Consider the following 17,500-nt stretch of genomic DNA (forward strand, 5'->3'; position numbering starts at 1 on the left):
CCAACTTTATTACACATCATAGTCACACTCGGTAAGGCAGCGTGTAACCTGCTCACCACCAGTCAAGAATACTTTAATCACTAAAATGGGGATTAAAGCAAACTCTCAGTGTATAAGCACTTCGAGGTGTATTTTACTTTTTTAGGTTAAGTTTTTTACATGTAGCAGTTGAGTCTTGTCTTGAATTATGCAGTTAACAAAATAAAGGAGACTCTAAGCTGACGCCAGCACCCAGGCACTAAGTCGACGCCATCACGCAGGCACTAAACTGACGCCAGAATCTAAGACACTGACATGAGCTTGCAGTCAAGCCTAATGAATTGTTTATTAATGATATACAATACCGACAAGATGAAGCAACATCCAGATGTGCAACATCTGGGTATCTTTATTTGTAGATGCTTCGCCAACCACTGACTTTATCAATACAATACAAGGATATAATGTGAAGAATTATATATAAAAGGTGAAGTAATCAGTCCCTCAGCCTTGGAGTTGGTGAAAACCATCGAAGTCTTGAAGGAACTCAATCCTTCAGGACTACGGTATACAATTCTTCACATTATATCCTTGTATTGGATTGATTAAAGCCACTGGTTGACGAAAAGTCTACAAATGAAGATACCCAGATGTTTCATATCTAAGTCTTCATCAAGCCTTATGAACACTGATCCAAGAAAATGTATAAAAACACTTGGACAAAAAAAAACTGAGAAATATAAAAAAGTGCGCAAGTAAATGTGTGAACCGTATAGTGTTTGATGCAGGAGGAACACTCACTGGTGAGTTGTGCGAGGCAGAGGTCCCTGAAGGAGTGGTCGTTGAGGTCCTCTTCAGGTATCCCCCAGTGCAGGTCGACGACGCTGAGTTCGTATCCCTTCTCCATGCAGTAAAGGCGCAGCTTGGGATACACGTGCTCCATCAGCGCCGACCGTTCCATCATAGTGTCTGTGGAACAACGGGAACGACACTCAGACCAGGAGTGCTCGACTGGGAAATCACAAGTCGATCTGCCGTGGCCAGATTTAAGCCTTGTCAGCCGTTCGTTCAGTCTGTAGAGATTGTGAATTACTTTTTTCTATAAAGTAAAGAAAAAGAAAGAGAGATACCTTTCAGATTAGCGCAGGTGTAGATGCAGATCTTCCTGGGCTTCAGTATGGGCTTAACGAGACCCACACTGCCCATGACCAAGTGACGGACCACCTCAGAGAGTTTGTTGAGGTCAGGTAGGTGACCCAGGTGAGGGATGACCCCTCGTGACCTGCGCGGTGACTCCTTCACCTCTACCGGCGCTGCGTTCTCCAGTTTGGCCAATCCTATACCCAGATGTTATACATTATTATTATTATTATATCCAACCAGTTCGTAAAGCTAACCAATGTATAGTTTCAGTGATCTTATTAAAACATGGTGTACACGTCCCACTCACGTCCAACCTTTCACACTCATGAATTATTGACCGAATTACACGTAGAATGAGGTCTGGAAATAGGTCGTCAGTGTTTCAAGAAGAAAATGTACATAAGTATAAAAGGTATGATGAAGTGCATGATGACAGTCGAGGTATGGTGAGTGCATGATGACAGTCGAGGTATGGTGAAGTGCATGATGACAGTCGAGGTATGGTGAGTGCATGATGACAGTCGAGGTATGGTGAAGTGCATGATGACAGTCGAGGTATGGTGAAGTGCATGATGACAGTCGAGGTATGGTGAAGTGCATGATGACAGTCGAGGTATGGTAAGTGCATGATGACAGTCGAGGTATGGTGAAGTGCATGATGACAGTCGAGGTATGATGAAGCGAATAATAAAACACTGTTGTACAATGTTACATTGTAGATTATAGACTCTGGTCACGTAACTCTTAAAATAACAAGTGATATATGTAATAAGATCACAGTAAACAGGTGATATCACAATATGCAAAATAACCACAGTGAAAAAAATAGTGAAATTCCAATCGCTTTCGCGATTTCTCACATTATCAGGGAATAATGTGAAGTAATGTGAGAAATCACGAAAGCTCTTGGAATTTCACTTTTTTTCCACTGTGGTTATTTTGCATATTGCAGCAAGTGATATATGTTGAAGCATTACCAAGCGTCAGCTTCAATAAGAACACGGGGGTGGATTACACTGAGAAAGGTGTTGTCGTGAGGTACAAGAAGTGATGGAAATGTCGAGCAGAATTGTGGATTACAGACCGCAGCGCCAGAGTGCGTGTTTACCCTCCTTACATCAACTGAATAGCGGCTTCTCCAGGCGTCTCTCATCTGTTTCTATTTCTATGCGTGGCGAGACGTATTTGTCTCTCGCTTATTTGTATTTCGGGGTTGAAAAAAAAACTTGGTTTCATTGGTGGGTCTTCCCCAGAGCTCGTCACCTCGTTGTGTTTGAGTCGGAAAAGGCCTCGTTACTCGAGTCGCTTTTCCTGTTCATCAGTCTCTTCGATTCTCTAATTTCTCCTCTCCACTTTCAATTCCACTGGGCAGCAGAACTTTAACAAGCAGTAATCGCTTGTCGCTAAGAGCATTCCCCAATCAATTTACTGTCTACACTATTTGTAGCCCTCACACTCCCCGTCTTGTTGAGGCATCCCTTATACACAACTTTACTTGTATGAATCTTAGTCTTGGCTTTGTTTCTGTAGATGCCTTCCTTTCAAATTACATTGTCAAATGCTCCAAACTTCAGCACACTTGTGACTTGACCTGATCCTTTCTTCTCCTTTTTCTATCTCTTCTCCTTTCCCATCTTTTTTTCTTTCTGTCTTTGCCTTTCTCCTGCCTAAGTGTGTTCTGTCCTTCAGCCCCCCCCCCCCGTGTGTTTTTGGTCTTACCCCTTGTGGGCCCTTAACAGTGTGCGGTGCTCCTTTCCTTGTACTTCGACTGATCCCACTTTTACTACTACTCCTACAATTTCCACTCCATTTCTACCATTTTTACTATTGCCTCCCTTTACCCTTCTCTCCCCTTTCTCTCATGCTCCACTAAACTACTCTCCCTACTTTCTACTACCACTATTGCTTCTACTACTACTTTCCACTACCACTACCTTTTCTTTCTTGGTACCGTCATTGTCCCCCCTCGCCTATATATACTGGCTCTCTCACTCTTATGTGTTAGTGTGACTGTAAATGGTCCAAGTCGGACCGAAACGTCGTCGTAAGCTTCTCTCTCCTATGTGCAGGTTATCTGTGTATTGTTCCAGTCACGGTATTGTGCCTTTTCTTCTTTAATTTCCTTTTTTTTTTTTTGGCCAGTCTCCTTGAATGTAAAAACTAAGTCCAGCCTCGCAGGTTTGTCATTCCTTACTCTCGTCCCTTCTTTTGGTGATAGGTTGTGGATAGCAGTTGTAAAGGCCCTGGGGGCCTTTCATAAAGACCATGGAGCCCCCTCACAAAGACCCTGGGATCCCTCATAAAGACCCTGGGACCCGTCATAAAGACCCTGGGACCCGTCATAAAGACCCTGGAACCCGTCATAAAGACACTGAGACCCGTCATAAAGACCCTGAGACCCGTCATAAAGACCCTGGGATCCGTCATAAAGACCCTGAGACCCGTCATAAAGACCCTGAGATCCCTCATAAAGACCCTGGGATCCGTCATAAAGACCCTGGGATCCCTCATAAAGACCCTAGGACTCCTCATAAAGACCCTGAGACTCCTCACAAAGACCCTGGGACCCCTCATGAAACCCACCATAGGTTAAATTGCATTTTCCCACACCACTGGCATTTCTTACATCACTATTTCTCTTAATTACCACATGTCTGATAGCCTTACCATCCTCAGTGATCTTACGCGAGAGTACTCATACCTTCCCCCTCACCTCACCTTCATTTATTGTATTGATACCTTGATCTCTGTCTCTGGCATGGGAGTTTCGAACCTCTGACGTGTCAAGTCTTAACCTCCCCGTGTGTCCTGAAACCTTTCTTCACCACCAGTGTTCGTTATTATCAGGTATGTTATCAACACTTTTTCCAGGGTATCTTAGTGAGATACCCTGGCATATCACATAGCTTATTATGCTATCACTGTATTCATCAATAATCGTATATGCTAAACTGCTAGTAGGGCTGTAACCAGATGTCGCTAGTCTCACAGACTTCCTGCTAAATATTGGCAATTGCCGTTATTTAAGTCACTTTTAGTTTCCACAGAGAGTGAATACAAAACGTGGAGAAAATTTAGACATTTGTTCTCCTTAAGCCTTTTGAAAATGTGTGGAGCCAGTGTGGTGAGCGACATCTCCGCTACAGACTCCATCATGTGCCTCACATCTCCGCTACAGACTCCATCATGTGCCTCACGTCTCCGCTACAGACTCCATCATGTGCCTCACATCTCCGCTACAGACTCCATCATGTGCCTCACATCTCCGCTACAGACTCCATCATGTGCCTCACATCTCCGCTACAGACTCCATCATGTGCCTCACATCTCCGCTACAGACTCCATCATGTGCCTCACATCTCCGCTACAGACTCCATCATGTGCCTCACGTCTCCGCTACAGACTCCATCATGTGCCTCACATCTCCGCTACAGACTCCATCATGTGCCTCACATCTCCGCTACAGACTCCATCATGTGCCTCACATCTCCGCTACAGACTCCATCATGTGCCTCACATCTCCGCTACAGACTCCATCATGTGCCTCACATCTCCGCTACAGACTCCATCATGTGCCTCACGTCTCCGCTACAGACTCCATCATGTGCCTCACATCTCCGCTACAGACTCCATCATGTGCCTCACATCTCCGCTACAGACTCCATCATGTGCCTCACATCTCCGCTACAGACTCCATCATGTGCCTCACATCTCCGCTTCAGACTCCATCATGTGCCTCACATCTCCGCTACAGACTCCATCATGTGCCTCACATCTCCGCTACAGACTCCATCATGTGCCTCACATCTCCGCTACAGATTCCATCATGTGCCTCACATCTCCGCTACAGACTCCATCATGTGCCTCACGTCTCCGCTACAGACTCCATCATGTGCCTCACATCTCCGCTACAGACTCCATCATGTGCCTCACATCTCCGCTACAGACTCCATCATGTGCCTCACATCTCCGCTACAGACTCCATCATGTGCCTCACATCTCCGCTACAGACTCCATCATGTGCCTCACATCTCCGCTACAGACTCCATCATGTGCCTCACATCTCCGCTACAGACTCCATCATGTGCCTCACATCTCCGCTTCAGACTCCATCATGTGCCTCACATCTCCGCTACAGACTCCATCATGTGCCTCACATCTCCGCTACAGACTCCATCATGTGCCTCACATCTCCGCTACAGATTCCATCATGTGCCTCACATCTCCGCTACAGACTCCATCATGTGCCTCATCTCCGCTACAGACTCCATCATGTGCCTCACATCTCCGCTACAGACTCCATCATGTGCCTCACATCTCCGCTACAGACTCCATCATGTGCCTCATCTCCGCTACAGACTCCATCATGTGCCTCACATCTCCGCTACAGACTCCATCATGTGCCTCACATCTCCGCTACAGATTCCATCATGTGCCTCACATCTCCGCTACAGACTCCATCATGTGCCTCATCTCCGCTACAGACTCCATCATGTGCCTCACATCTCCGCTACAGACTCCATCATGTGCCTCACATCTCCGCTACAGACTCCATCATGTGCCTCACATCTCCGCTACAGACTCCATCATGTGCCTCACATCTCCGCTACAGACTCCATCATGTGCCTCACATCTCCGCTACAGACTCCATCATGTGCCTCACATCTCCGCTACAGACTCCATCATGTGCCTCACATCTCCGCTACAGACTCCATCATGTGCCTCACATCTCCGCTACAGACTCCATCATGTGCCTCACATCTCCGCTACAGACTCCATCATGTGCCTCACATCTCCGCTACAGACTCCATCATGTGCCTCACATCTCCGCTACAGACTCCATCATGTGCCTCACATCTCCGCTACAGACTCCATCATGTGCCTCACATCTCCGCTACAGACTCCATCATGTGCCTCACATCTCCGCTACAGACTCCATCATGTGCCTCACATCTCCGCTACAGACTCCATCATGTGCCTCACATCTCCGCTACAGACTCCATCATGTGCCTCACATCTCCGCTTCAGACTCCATCATGTGCCTCACATCTCCGCTACAGACTCCATCATGTGCCTCACATCTCCGCTACAGACTCCACCATGTGCCTCACATCTCCAGTACAGACTCCATCATGTGCCTCACATCTCCGCTACAGACTCCATCATGTGCCTCACATCTCCGCTACAGATTCCATCATGTGCCTCACATCTCCGCTACAGACTCCATCATGTGCCTCATCTCCGCTACAGACTCCATCATGGGCCTCACATCTCCGCTACAGACTCCATCATGTGCCTCACATCTCCGCTACAGACTCCATCATGTGCCTCACATCTCCGCTACAGACTCCATCATGTGCCTCACATCTCCGCTACAGACTCCATCATGTGCCTCACATCACTACAGACTCCATCATGTGCCTCACATCTCCGCTACAGACTCCATCATGTGCCTCACATCTCCGCTACAGACTCCATCATGTGCCTCATCTCCGCTACAGACTCCATCATGTGCCTCACATCTCCGCTACAGACTCCATCATGTGCCTCACATCTCCGCTACAGACTCCATCATGTGCCTCACATCTCCGCTACAGACTCCATCATGTGCCTCACATCTCCGCTACAGACTCCATCATGTGCCTCACATCTCCGCTACAGACTCCATCATGTGCCTCACATCTCCGCTACAGACTCCATCATGTGCCTCACATCTCCGCTACAGACTCCATCATGTGCCTCACATCTCCGCTACAGACTCCATCATGTGCCTCACAGCTTCGCTAACCTTGCTTATTATCACTTCCAACAGCAGTTCTCTCTTCTCCAGTTAGTTACCTCATCATATCACTGGACACTTAACTGCATACGTCTCCTCCCACTTCCCCCAGCACTCGCCCACAACTGTCTTAGCAGTCAGTGTCACAACACCTCCAGCCATCTTATACAATCATCGGTCTTATTAGTTCCTCCTGGGCCCTGTCATTCCTTCGTTTGACACCGTGTATACAGATTGCCTTTACCGCATCATCTGTCTCATTCCACTTACTTACCTCCCTCAAATTAAAAAAAAAGTATTTCCCAGAATCCGTGTAGCTCTCCCGTGTACTGAGCTGACAGCTTCTCTGTACCCTCGTAGCTGTACATACTGTATCAATTCAGATAGTCTGCTTGTAAATCCCTTGTCAAAGCCTCTGAATAGCTTTGATGTCGTAATCATATCTTCCTTGGTTCTTCTCTCTCCTAGAATCATATTTAGTTAATACAGTCTATCCTTATAGTTCAATGCCTCAGCTCTGGAATTAATCGTGTTCCACACCTCTGAACATTCTCAAGTTTCTTTACTTAAATGGAGAGGTGAGGGCTCCATGTTGGCGCTGCGTGCTCCCTGACAGACCTAACACATGTTATGCACAAAGTCCAAAGAGAAAAGGTTTCTGGAGGCAATTGTGGGATTGCTATTGCTAACCTCACTTTCTGAACATGCTAGACGATTTATGTGTGCATCGAGCGATATATTGGGTGTTGTGTTCTCTCCAAGATCTTTCTCACTAAGCGATATTTGTAGTTTCTCGCCTCTCAAGTTGTATTCTTTTTCGGTTTTTTCTCTTCCCCTTCCCAATCTGTGTGATGTTGCACTTATTTTGGTTGAACTCCAGCAGCCATTTCTTTGACCATTTTTGCAACTTATCCAAGTTCTCTTGTAGCGTGAATGCTCGCGCGCGCATGTGTGTGTGTGTGTGTGTGTGTGTGTGTGTGTGTGTGTGTGTGTGTGTGTGTGTGTGTGTGTGTGTGTGTGTGTGTGTGTGTGTGTGTGTGTGTCTGACTGTTCATTCTTCAGATATCGGACTGGCGACGTTTATTGATGAAATGCATTGTTAAACCTCCATTGTTATCTCGGGTAGTGTGTATGTGTGTGTGTGTGTGTGTGTGTGTGTGTGTGTGTGTGTGTGTGTGTGTGTGTGTGTGTGTGTGTGTGTGTGTGTGTGTGTGTGTGTGTGTGTGTATGTGTGTGTGTGTGTACTTACCTATATATGGTTGCAGGGGTCGAGTCTCGGTTCCTGGCCCGGCCCCTCAACCTGCCGCTTGCTAGACCCACTCCCTCTTAGCCACATGGACTCCACCTCCCCATTCTGACGCTTCCCAGACAACCATTCTCTGGCTCCTTCCTCTGAGGTACTCCTTGATCCCCCCGGAGTACGTTTCTTGTTATTCCTGTCTGCACTTCAAGTATTTGACCCAATCACGTGTGGGATACTGTATCAAAGACCTTCTTGCAGTCTAAGAAAATGCAATCCACCCAACCCTCTCTCTCTCTCCCCTGTCTCACTTCCGTTACTGTGTTACAGAATTCCAATAGGTTGATAAGAGAAGATTTAGCATGTCTGAAACCGTAGTGGTTACTGTTAATGAAACCACTTTTCTCAAAATGCACTACCGCTTTCTTCCATTACCTTGGAAGACAGGCATGTCAGCGACACTGGGCTGTAGATGAACGCTTCCTGTCTGTCTCCTTTCTTAAACATAGGGACTGCATTCGCTATCTTCCAGATCTCTGGCAACTGTCCTATGTTCATTGACTTGACTCAGCTAGTGGTTCAGAAAATGCTTCTGCTCCCTCTCGTAGAATCCATGGTGACACCCTGTCAGGTCCCTCTGCCTTTGACATATATATATATTATATATATATGCGTGTGTGTATGTGTGTGTATGTGTGTATGTGTGTGCCTGTATGTGTGTGTGTGTGTGTGTATGTGTATGTGTGTGTATGTGTGTGTATGTGTAGCGTGTCTAGATACCATTATCTTGGTAATGTGGCTGTCACCTTAAGCCCTGACTTACACTACCACAATTCCCGCTTTAACTCCCTACCCTTCAAACCCTCCCTAACTGTAATGTCATTACAATAACTTAATTCAATCTCTTTCTCTCTCTCCCCATATATTGCGTACTCCTTCAAATTTACTTTCTCTTTATTTCCTTGTGAACGAAATCGTGAAATTAACACTGGCACATATTAGAAAAACGTTTCGGTCCTGGGACCGAAACGTTTTCTAACATATGTGCTAGTGTTTCCTCACCTTTCTAAACCAATCAGCATTCATAAATTTAGATGTCAACAACAAACGGGGACGACAGAGACCCATGGGGCCAGGAACTGTGAATCGACCCCTGCAACCAAAAACAGGTGAGTACAGACGCAGAACACCTCAGGTTTCAAGAACTTCGACCCGATGTACCCTGAGTAAACACAGGGCCGGATTATGGCATGGGCTTCAGGAGTCGCAGCACCAGGGCCTCCACCAGCTGGAGGACCTCCAGAGAGTAACGGAAAAGTGTTCATAGTCACTGCTTAAGTTTATCATTATACTTTGTTGTTACTTAAATAATGAACTGTTGAGATTATTTTTTTCCTTTTGAAAGTATCACTGGGGTACCTCACAGTCCCTGTAGCCCAGGGACCTCAGAGTACCTGTAGCCCAGGTACCTCACAGTACCTGTAGCCCAGGGACCTCACAGTACCTGTAGCCCAGGTACCTCACAGTACCTGTAGCCCAGGGACCTCACAGTACCTGTAGCCCAGGGACCTCACAGTACCTGTAGCCCAGGGACCTCACAGTACCTGTAGCCCAGGGGCCTCACAGTACCTGTAGCCCAGGTACCTCACAGTACCTGTAGCCCAGGGACCTCACAGTACCTGTAGCCCAGGGACCTCACAGTACCTGTAGCCCAGGGACCTCACAGTACCTGTAGCCCAGGGACCTCACAATACCTGTAGCCCAGGGACCTCACAGTACCTGTAGCCCAGGGACCTCACAGTACCTGTAGCCCAGGGACCTCACAGTACCTGTAGCCCAGGGACCTCACAGTACCTGTAGCCCAGGGACCTCACAGTACCTGTAGCCCAGGGACCTCACAGTACCTGTAGCCCAGGGACCTCACAGTACCTGTAGCCCAGGGACCTCACAGTACCTGTAGCCCAGGGACCGCACAGTACCTGTAGCCCAGGGACCTCACAGTACCTGTAGCCCAGGGACCTCACAGTACCTATAGCCCAGGGACCTCACAGTACCTGTAGCCCAGGGACCTCACAGTACCTGTAGCCCAGGGACCGCACAGTACCTGTAGCCCAGGGACCTCACAGTACCTGTAGCCCAGGGACCTCACAGTACCTATAGCCCAGGGACCTCACAGTACCTGTAGCCCAGGGACCTCACAGTACCTGTAGCCCAGGGGCCTCACAGTACCTGTAGCCCAGGGACCTCACAGTACCTGTAGCCCAGGGACCTCACAGTACCTGTAGCCCAGGGACCTCACAGTACCTGTAGCCCAGGGACCTCACAGTACCTGTAGCCCAGGGACTTCACAGTACCTGTAGCCCAGGGACCTCACAGTACCTGTAGCCCAGGGGCCTCACAGTACCTGTAGCCCAGGGACCTCACAGTACCTGTAGCCCAGGGACTTCACAGTACCTGTAGCCCAGGGGCCTCACAGTACCTGTAGCCCAGGGACCTCACAGTACCTGTAGCCCAGGGACCTCACAGTACCTGTAGCCCAGGGACCTCACAGTACCTGTAGCCCAGGGACCTCACAGTACCTGTAGCCCAGGGGCCTCACAGTACCTGTAGACCAGAGGCCTCACAGTACCTGTAGCCCAGGGACCTCACAGTACCTGTAGATCAGGGGCCTCACAGTACCTGCAGAACGAGAACCTCACAGTACCTGTACCAGTGAACAGACTGACTCTTTGTAAGAAACTCTGAGATGTAGACATCAGGGTAATGGACTGATTACATCGTCTTCTCTACTGTAAGGTAAGGTCACCAGCAGTGTGGTGGTGGTGGTGAGAGGTAAGGTCACCAGCAGTGTGGTGGTGGTGGTGAGAGGTAAGGTCACCAGCAGTGTGGTGGTGGTGGTGAGAGGTAAGGTCACCAGCAGTGTGGTGGAGGTGGTGAGAGGTAAGGTCACCAGCAGTGTGGTGGAGGTGGTGAGAGGTAAAGTCACCAGCAGTGTGGTGGTGGTGGTGGTGAGAGGTAAGGTCACCAGCAGTGTGGTGGTGGTGGTGAGAGGTAAGGTCACCAGCAGTGTGGTGGTGGTGGTGAGAGGTAAGGTCACCAGCAGTGTGGTGGTGGTGGTGAGAGGTAAGGTCACCAGCAGTGTGGTGGTGGTGGTGAGAGGTAAGGTCACCAGCAGTGTGGTGGTGGTGGTGAGAGATAAGGTCACCAGCAGTGTGGTGGAGGTGGTGAGAGGTAAGGTCACCAGCAGTGTGGTGGAGGTGGTGAGAGGTAAGGTCACCAGCAGTGTGGTGGTGGTGGTGGTGAGAGGTAAGGTCACCAGCAGTGTGGTGGTGGTGGTGAGAGGTAAGGTCACCAGCAGTGTGGTGGTGGTGGTGAGAGGTAAGGTCACCAGCAGTGTGGTGGTGGTGGTGAGAGGTAAGGTCACCAGCAGTGTGGTGGTGGTGGTGAGAGGTAAGGTCACCAGCAGTGTGGTGGTGGTGGTGAGAGGTAAGGTCACCAGCAGTGTGGTGGTGGTGGTGAGAGGTAAGGTCACCAGCAGTGTGGTGGTGGTGGTGAGAGGTAAGGTCACCAGCAGTGTGGTGGTGGTGGTGAGAGGTAAGGTCACCAGCAGTGTGGTGGTGGTGGTGAGAGGTAAGGTCATTGGCTGTGTCAAGACTCAATAAGGTCGTCATGGAAGCCACATTCTTACATAACATTGATCAGCAAGGTGTGTCGTCTCGTGCCTGCAACCTAACAGTGCCAGGCTCTCTGACACGCCACTACGTCCCGCTCCACACATTACGGGTCACACAGAGCCTAGGCACTGGTAGACAGTCTGGTCTGATCCTAACACGAAAAGAAACTACATTCATTTCGGTCGCTGTGAGATGCAAGAAAGATATCCCGGTACTATACAACCCCAGCCCCCTCTACCTCAGTGATATGAGAAAGATTTCACAGTCATGCAATAAGCCCAGTCATCCTACCACAATATGAGAAAGGTATCCTCCCTCGTACTGTATACGCCCAGCGTTCTCTACCTGGATGGTGCAGATAAAAATAGCTCAGGACAGTCATAAAATATGAATACAGCAGTATGTAAAAATATGTATGAGTGTATATATATATATATATAAATATATATAAATATATATATAAATATATATATATATATATAAATATATATATATATATATATCTTTCTTTCAACACACCGGCCGTATCCCACCGAGGCGGGGTGGCCCAAAAGGAAAAACGAAAGTTTCTCCTTTTACATTTAGTAATATATACAGGAGAAGAGGTTACTAGCCCCTTGCTCCCGGCATTTTAGTTGCCTCTTACAACACGCATGGCTTACGGAGGAAGAATTCTGTTCCACTTCCCCATGGAGATAAGAGGAAATAAACAAGAATAAGAACTAGAAAGAAAATAGAAGAAAACCCAGAGGGGTGTGTATATATGTGCTTGTACATGTATGTGTAGTGTGACCTAAGTGTAAGTAGAAGTAGCAAGACGTACCTGAAATCTTGCATGTTCATGAGACAGAAAAAAGGACACCAGCAATCCTACCATCATGTAAAACAATTACAGGCTTTCGTTTTACACTCACTTGGCAGGACGGTAGTACCTCCCTGGGCGGTTGCTGTCTACCAACCTACTACCTAGGATATATATATATATATATATATATATATATATATATGTATATATATATATATGTATGTATATATGTATATATATATATACATATACATACATGTGTGTGTGTGTGTGTGTGTGTGAGGCATTTTCAAAGTTTTCGGGCCAGTTCCAAGAATATACATGGCATTGACCACAGGGCTCCTGCACATACCAGTGTTGAAAGTCTAAACTAGACCGGATGTGTCGTTCTCAAGTTATATACGAAAATCTGGAAGAAATCAATCAAACAACCACTTACAGGTAACCCTTCGGGATACCTGTGTAAACAACCCCACCTGGAGAACATAAAACAGATGAGATGAACATTGTATCTCTCCTCCTCACACCTCACATTTGAGTCTAATGTAGAGGACCGCCATGTAAGGTTGAAGATAAGATTAGCAAGAACAACTAGCTGAGACGACGACTTCAAGTGTTACAACTCCAGAAGTTATCGAAAGACGAAAGTAAAAAGAAAAAAGACGAAGAAATATACAATATTCATCTGGGTTTCATTGTGATCGTCTTCTGTGTTTTTCACACGCCAGGTTACTTTCTTTTCTTTCATACACGGCGAAATTACGGCTCTCCTGATATTCATTTGTCTTAAGTGTTGTTACGGGTAAGTTAAACAATAAATATTGTACTGAAAGATATAAGAAAAACTAAGAACATGAAAATGGAAGAGCACTGAAACAGGCCTATTGGCTTATGTTCAGCGGGTCCTCCTCAGATCCAACCCTCCTCACTCAACTTCTTTAGAAACGAGTTGGTCCTAGTCACACCTACCAAATGACCTGGCCATGTCCACCAGCAGGACGGATGGGCCCTGAAGTCCCAGGCACACGGAGCGTCGTACCCTCCGACGGCGGCTGCGACGAAGGAAGTTCAGGAGCCTGTGTAGATCGAGGTCATCTAGTGACGGCATTGTGGTGACGCTGGTTGAGTTTCCTTGAAGATATTTGCTGGGCGCACACCCGCTGACGTTGTCACTGTTCTTGTAACGAGGGCACTTTCTCCAATATACAATGACACTTTCTCCCCAGTAAAGTATTATCTAATGATGATGATGATACTGCTGTCCTTGTAACAATGACACCTTATGCTCTGATTTGATGGTAATATTGTTGCCCTTCTAACATTAGTAGGTACTCGAATATGTCTAGTGTGACGATGTTGTTGCTTCTGTGGTAATATTAATACTTCCAATGATTCTAAAATCTGCTCTGGTGAACTTAACGTTGGATTGACAGGCTGATATTCGCTCGATGAATTTCAAGTTGGACTGATGGATGCTGACACTTTCAACGGTGATAGAGTCTGGTCCGATGACGTTGTCACTGGAAGGTGGTGGTGCTGCCTTAGAGATAAAGACCACGAAGAGACGCTACATCTGGTCTGGTGACCTAGGACAAGGTCTAGCTTTCATTACAGGGATGGTCCGCTAGTTAAGCAGCAGGAGAAGGCCAATTGTGGAGTGTGTTTAGCAGCTAACTGAAGCAAGGGCCAGGATTCTAGTACAGGTTGACATATTGTTGTGATATATGGTGTTAAGACACTGTAGGAGAATATCGAGGTGTGTGCCAGTCTGAATAGTAGCAGATAAGGAACTCGTTGTAAGACTGGCGGTCGCATGGGGGCAGTCTTAGTAGTTCGCCTTACACCTCTCGTCGACTCAGGAGGAAATATGCCCTCATAGTCTTCACTGTAGTTATGGAGATACTACTTGGATGCACTCTGAGTGTAGATGACGAGAGTGGTTCATAATCTGTGAGTTATTTATATAGATGTGTGATGTCCGGCATTCAAGACACGTGAGAGGGTGCTGTGTGCTCCAGACTGGCAGTGTAGACGTGAGGTGGGTAAGAAATGTCTGATAAGAGTACTCGCTAATGTTGAGGGTTTTCAGTGGGTCGGAGAGGGTTGTTGGGTGGTGGAAGAGGTAACACTACAGGGAAACAAAGCATGGGTCGCTCTCACATTGCTAATTTCGTGATTCCAACGCCTCAGTGCCATCATAACTTGCGTCTCACGCAATTTAAATACATGCTTACCCGCTATAAGTTATTTCGTTATTGCGTAGCAAGCACTGTTTTTAAGTCACATTTTAGCTACCGTAGTAAATCTGGTAGAATTAATAAGCAGAAGATCGCAAGTGTTGTTCATCAGCACCTGAAATTGTATCATATGCTACGTCAATTTCAGCAAACAGTGGGTCACTTGTACTTGTCCACTTCTAAGTACACTCGCACTTACTATATCTTACACTGTATCTTACTAACTTTCTCGTTTTTCTTGTATATTACAGGTTTCTAGAGTATACGTAGCAATATGGATAGTTGAAACGGGTGTGTGGGTGTGGCGAGTAGCACTCTGTAAGGAACAACACTACCAGGGCGAGGCAGTCGTAGCGTCAATATGAAGCGGCCTCTGACTGAATACTTTCAATTATGTAGTTACCATCGATTCCCCCCTCTCCCTCCGAGGCGTATGCACTAACACCAAGCTGATAGCAATACACCATCAGAGTGCTACACGAGTCTTCACGAGGGAGGTGGAGCTACGAGGTACTGTGTATACTTTCACTACACCTTCCTGACATCGACTGACCGCGCTGCGCCGCGCCTCGCCCACACCTCACTACAGTATCGTGTATGGCAGCATTATACCTCAAGCAATGGCCTGTCGACTTAACGAGATTACTCCTCTTCACTCATCAATATTTCCTGCCTCTGAGTATTTATTCCGAGTAAACAGGGTGCACTCCTTGTCGTTTTTATTAAAATAAAAGTTGTAAATATCACATTCGACTCGATTCTTGTACTGCATTATTTGTGTTACTACGTCACGCTAGGCTAGCTGAATAACAGGGGGGGGGTACGTCTTTATACATGTGTGGTGTGTGTGTGTGTGTGTGTGTGCGTGTGTGTGTGTGCGTGTGTGTGTGCGTGTGTGTGTGTGTGTGTGTGTGTGTGTGTGTGTGTGTGTGTGTGTGTGTGTGTGTGTGTGTGTGTGTGTGTGTGTGTGTGTGTGTGTGTGTGTGTGTGCGTGTGTGTGTGTGTGTGTACTCACCTATTTGTACTCACCTATTTGTGGTTGCAGGGGTCGAGTCCTAGCTCCTGGCCCCGCCTCTTCACCGGTTGCTACTAGGCCCTCTCTCTCCCCGCTCCATGAGCTTTATCAAACCTCGTCTTAAAACTGTGTATGGTTCCTGCCTCCACTACGTCATTTTCTAGGCTATTCCACTGCCTTACAACTCTATGGCTGAAGAAATACTTCCTACTATCTCTCTGACTCATTTGTGTCTTCAACTTCCAATTGTGGCCTCTTGTTTCTGTGTCCCCTCCCTGGAACATCCTGTCCTTGTCCACCTTGTCTATTCCACGCAGTATTTTATATGTCGTTATCATGTCTCCCCTGACCCTCCTGTCCTCCAGTGTCGTCAGGCCGATTTCCCTTAATCTTTCTTCATAGGACATTCCCCTTAGCTCTGGAACTAACCTTGTCGCAAACCTTTGTACTTTCTCTAGTTTCTTGACGTGCTTTATCAAGTGCGGGTTCCAAACAGGTGCTGCATACTCCAGTATGGGCCTGACATACACGGTGTACAGTGTCTTGAATGATTCCTTACTAAGGTATCGGAATGCTGTTCTCAGGTTTGCCAGGCGCCCATATGCTGCAGCAGTTATCTGATTGATGTGTGCTTCCGGAGACATGCTCGGTGTTATACTCACCCCAAGATCTTTCTCCTTGAGTGAGGTTTGCAGTCTTTGGCCACCTAGCCTATACTCTGTCTGTGGTCTTCTGTGCCCTTCCCCTATCTTCATGACTTTGCATTTGGCAGGATTAAATTCGAGAAGCCATTTGCTGGACCAGGTGTCCAGTCTGTCCAGGTCTCTTTGAAGTCCTGCCTGGTCCTCATCAGATTTAATTCTCCTCATTAACTTCACATCATCTGCAAACAGGGACACTTCTGAGTCTAACCCTTCCGTCATGTCGTTCACATATACCAAAAATAGCACTGGTCCTAGGACCGACCCCTGTGGGACCCCGCTCGTCACAGGTGCCCACTGTGATACATCATTACGTACCATGACTCGTTGTTGCCTCCCTGTCAGGTATTCTCTGATCCATTGCAGTGCCCTTCCTGTTATATGCGCCTGATGCTCTAGCTTCTGCACTAATCTCTTGTGAGGAACTGTGTCAAAGGCCTTCTTGCAGTCCAAGAAGATGCAATCAACCCACCCCTCTCTCTCTTGTCTTACTTCTGTTATTTTGTCATAAAACTCCAGAAGGTTTGTGACACAGGATTTGCCTTCCGTGAATCCGTGCTGGTTGGCATTTATACTCCTGTTCCGTTCCAGGTGCTCCACCACTCTCCTCCTGATAATCTTCTCCATAATTTTGCATACTATACACGTCAATGACACAGGTCTATAGTTTAGTGCCTCTTTTCTGTCTCCTTTTTTGAAAATGGGAACTACATTTGCCGTCTTCCATACCTCAGGTAGTTGCCCAGTTTCCAGGGATGTGTTGAAGATTGTGGTAAGTGGCACGCACAACATATCTGCTCCCTCTCTAAGGACCCACGGAGAGATGTTGTCCGGTCCCATTGCCTTTGAGGTATCGATGTCCCTTAGCAGTTTCTTCACCTCCTCCTCATCTGTATGTATGTCGTCCAACACTTGTTGGTGTATTCC

General features: G+C 47.2%; 1 protein-coding gene across 4 annotated transcripts in view; it reads right to left on the reverse strand.

The window, feature by feature from the left end:
- LOC128687764 (NACHT domain- and WD repeat-containing protein 1) overlaps positions 1-17,500 on the reverse strand; it is a 191,691-nt gene that overhangs the window by 65,315 nt on the left and 108,876 nt on the right. For 3 of the 4 annotated variants that reach the window (XM_070083567.1, XM_070083565.1, XM_070083566.1), the window contains 2 exons: positions 1,110-1,316; positions 781-948 (listed from right to left, as the gene is read on the reverse strand). In XM_070083567.1, coding sequence (XP_069939668.1) covers positions 781-948; positions 1,110-1,316 — 375 coding nt within the window. Of the gene's footprint in view, positions 1-780; positions 949-1,109; positions 1,317-13,589; positions 14,505-17,500 lie in introns of those variants that run through there. The other variant, XM_070083568.1, reaches the window with a different exon arrangement.

This window comes from Cherax quadricarinatus, chromosome 10 (assembly GCF_038502225.1).
Source record: "Cherax quadricarinatus isolate ZL_2023a chromosome 10, ASM3850222v1, whole genome shotgun sequence".
NCBI classification, from domain to species: Eukaryota; Metazoa; Arthropoda; class Malacostraca; order Decapoda; family Parastacidae; genus Cherax; species Cherax quadricarinatus.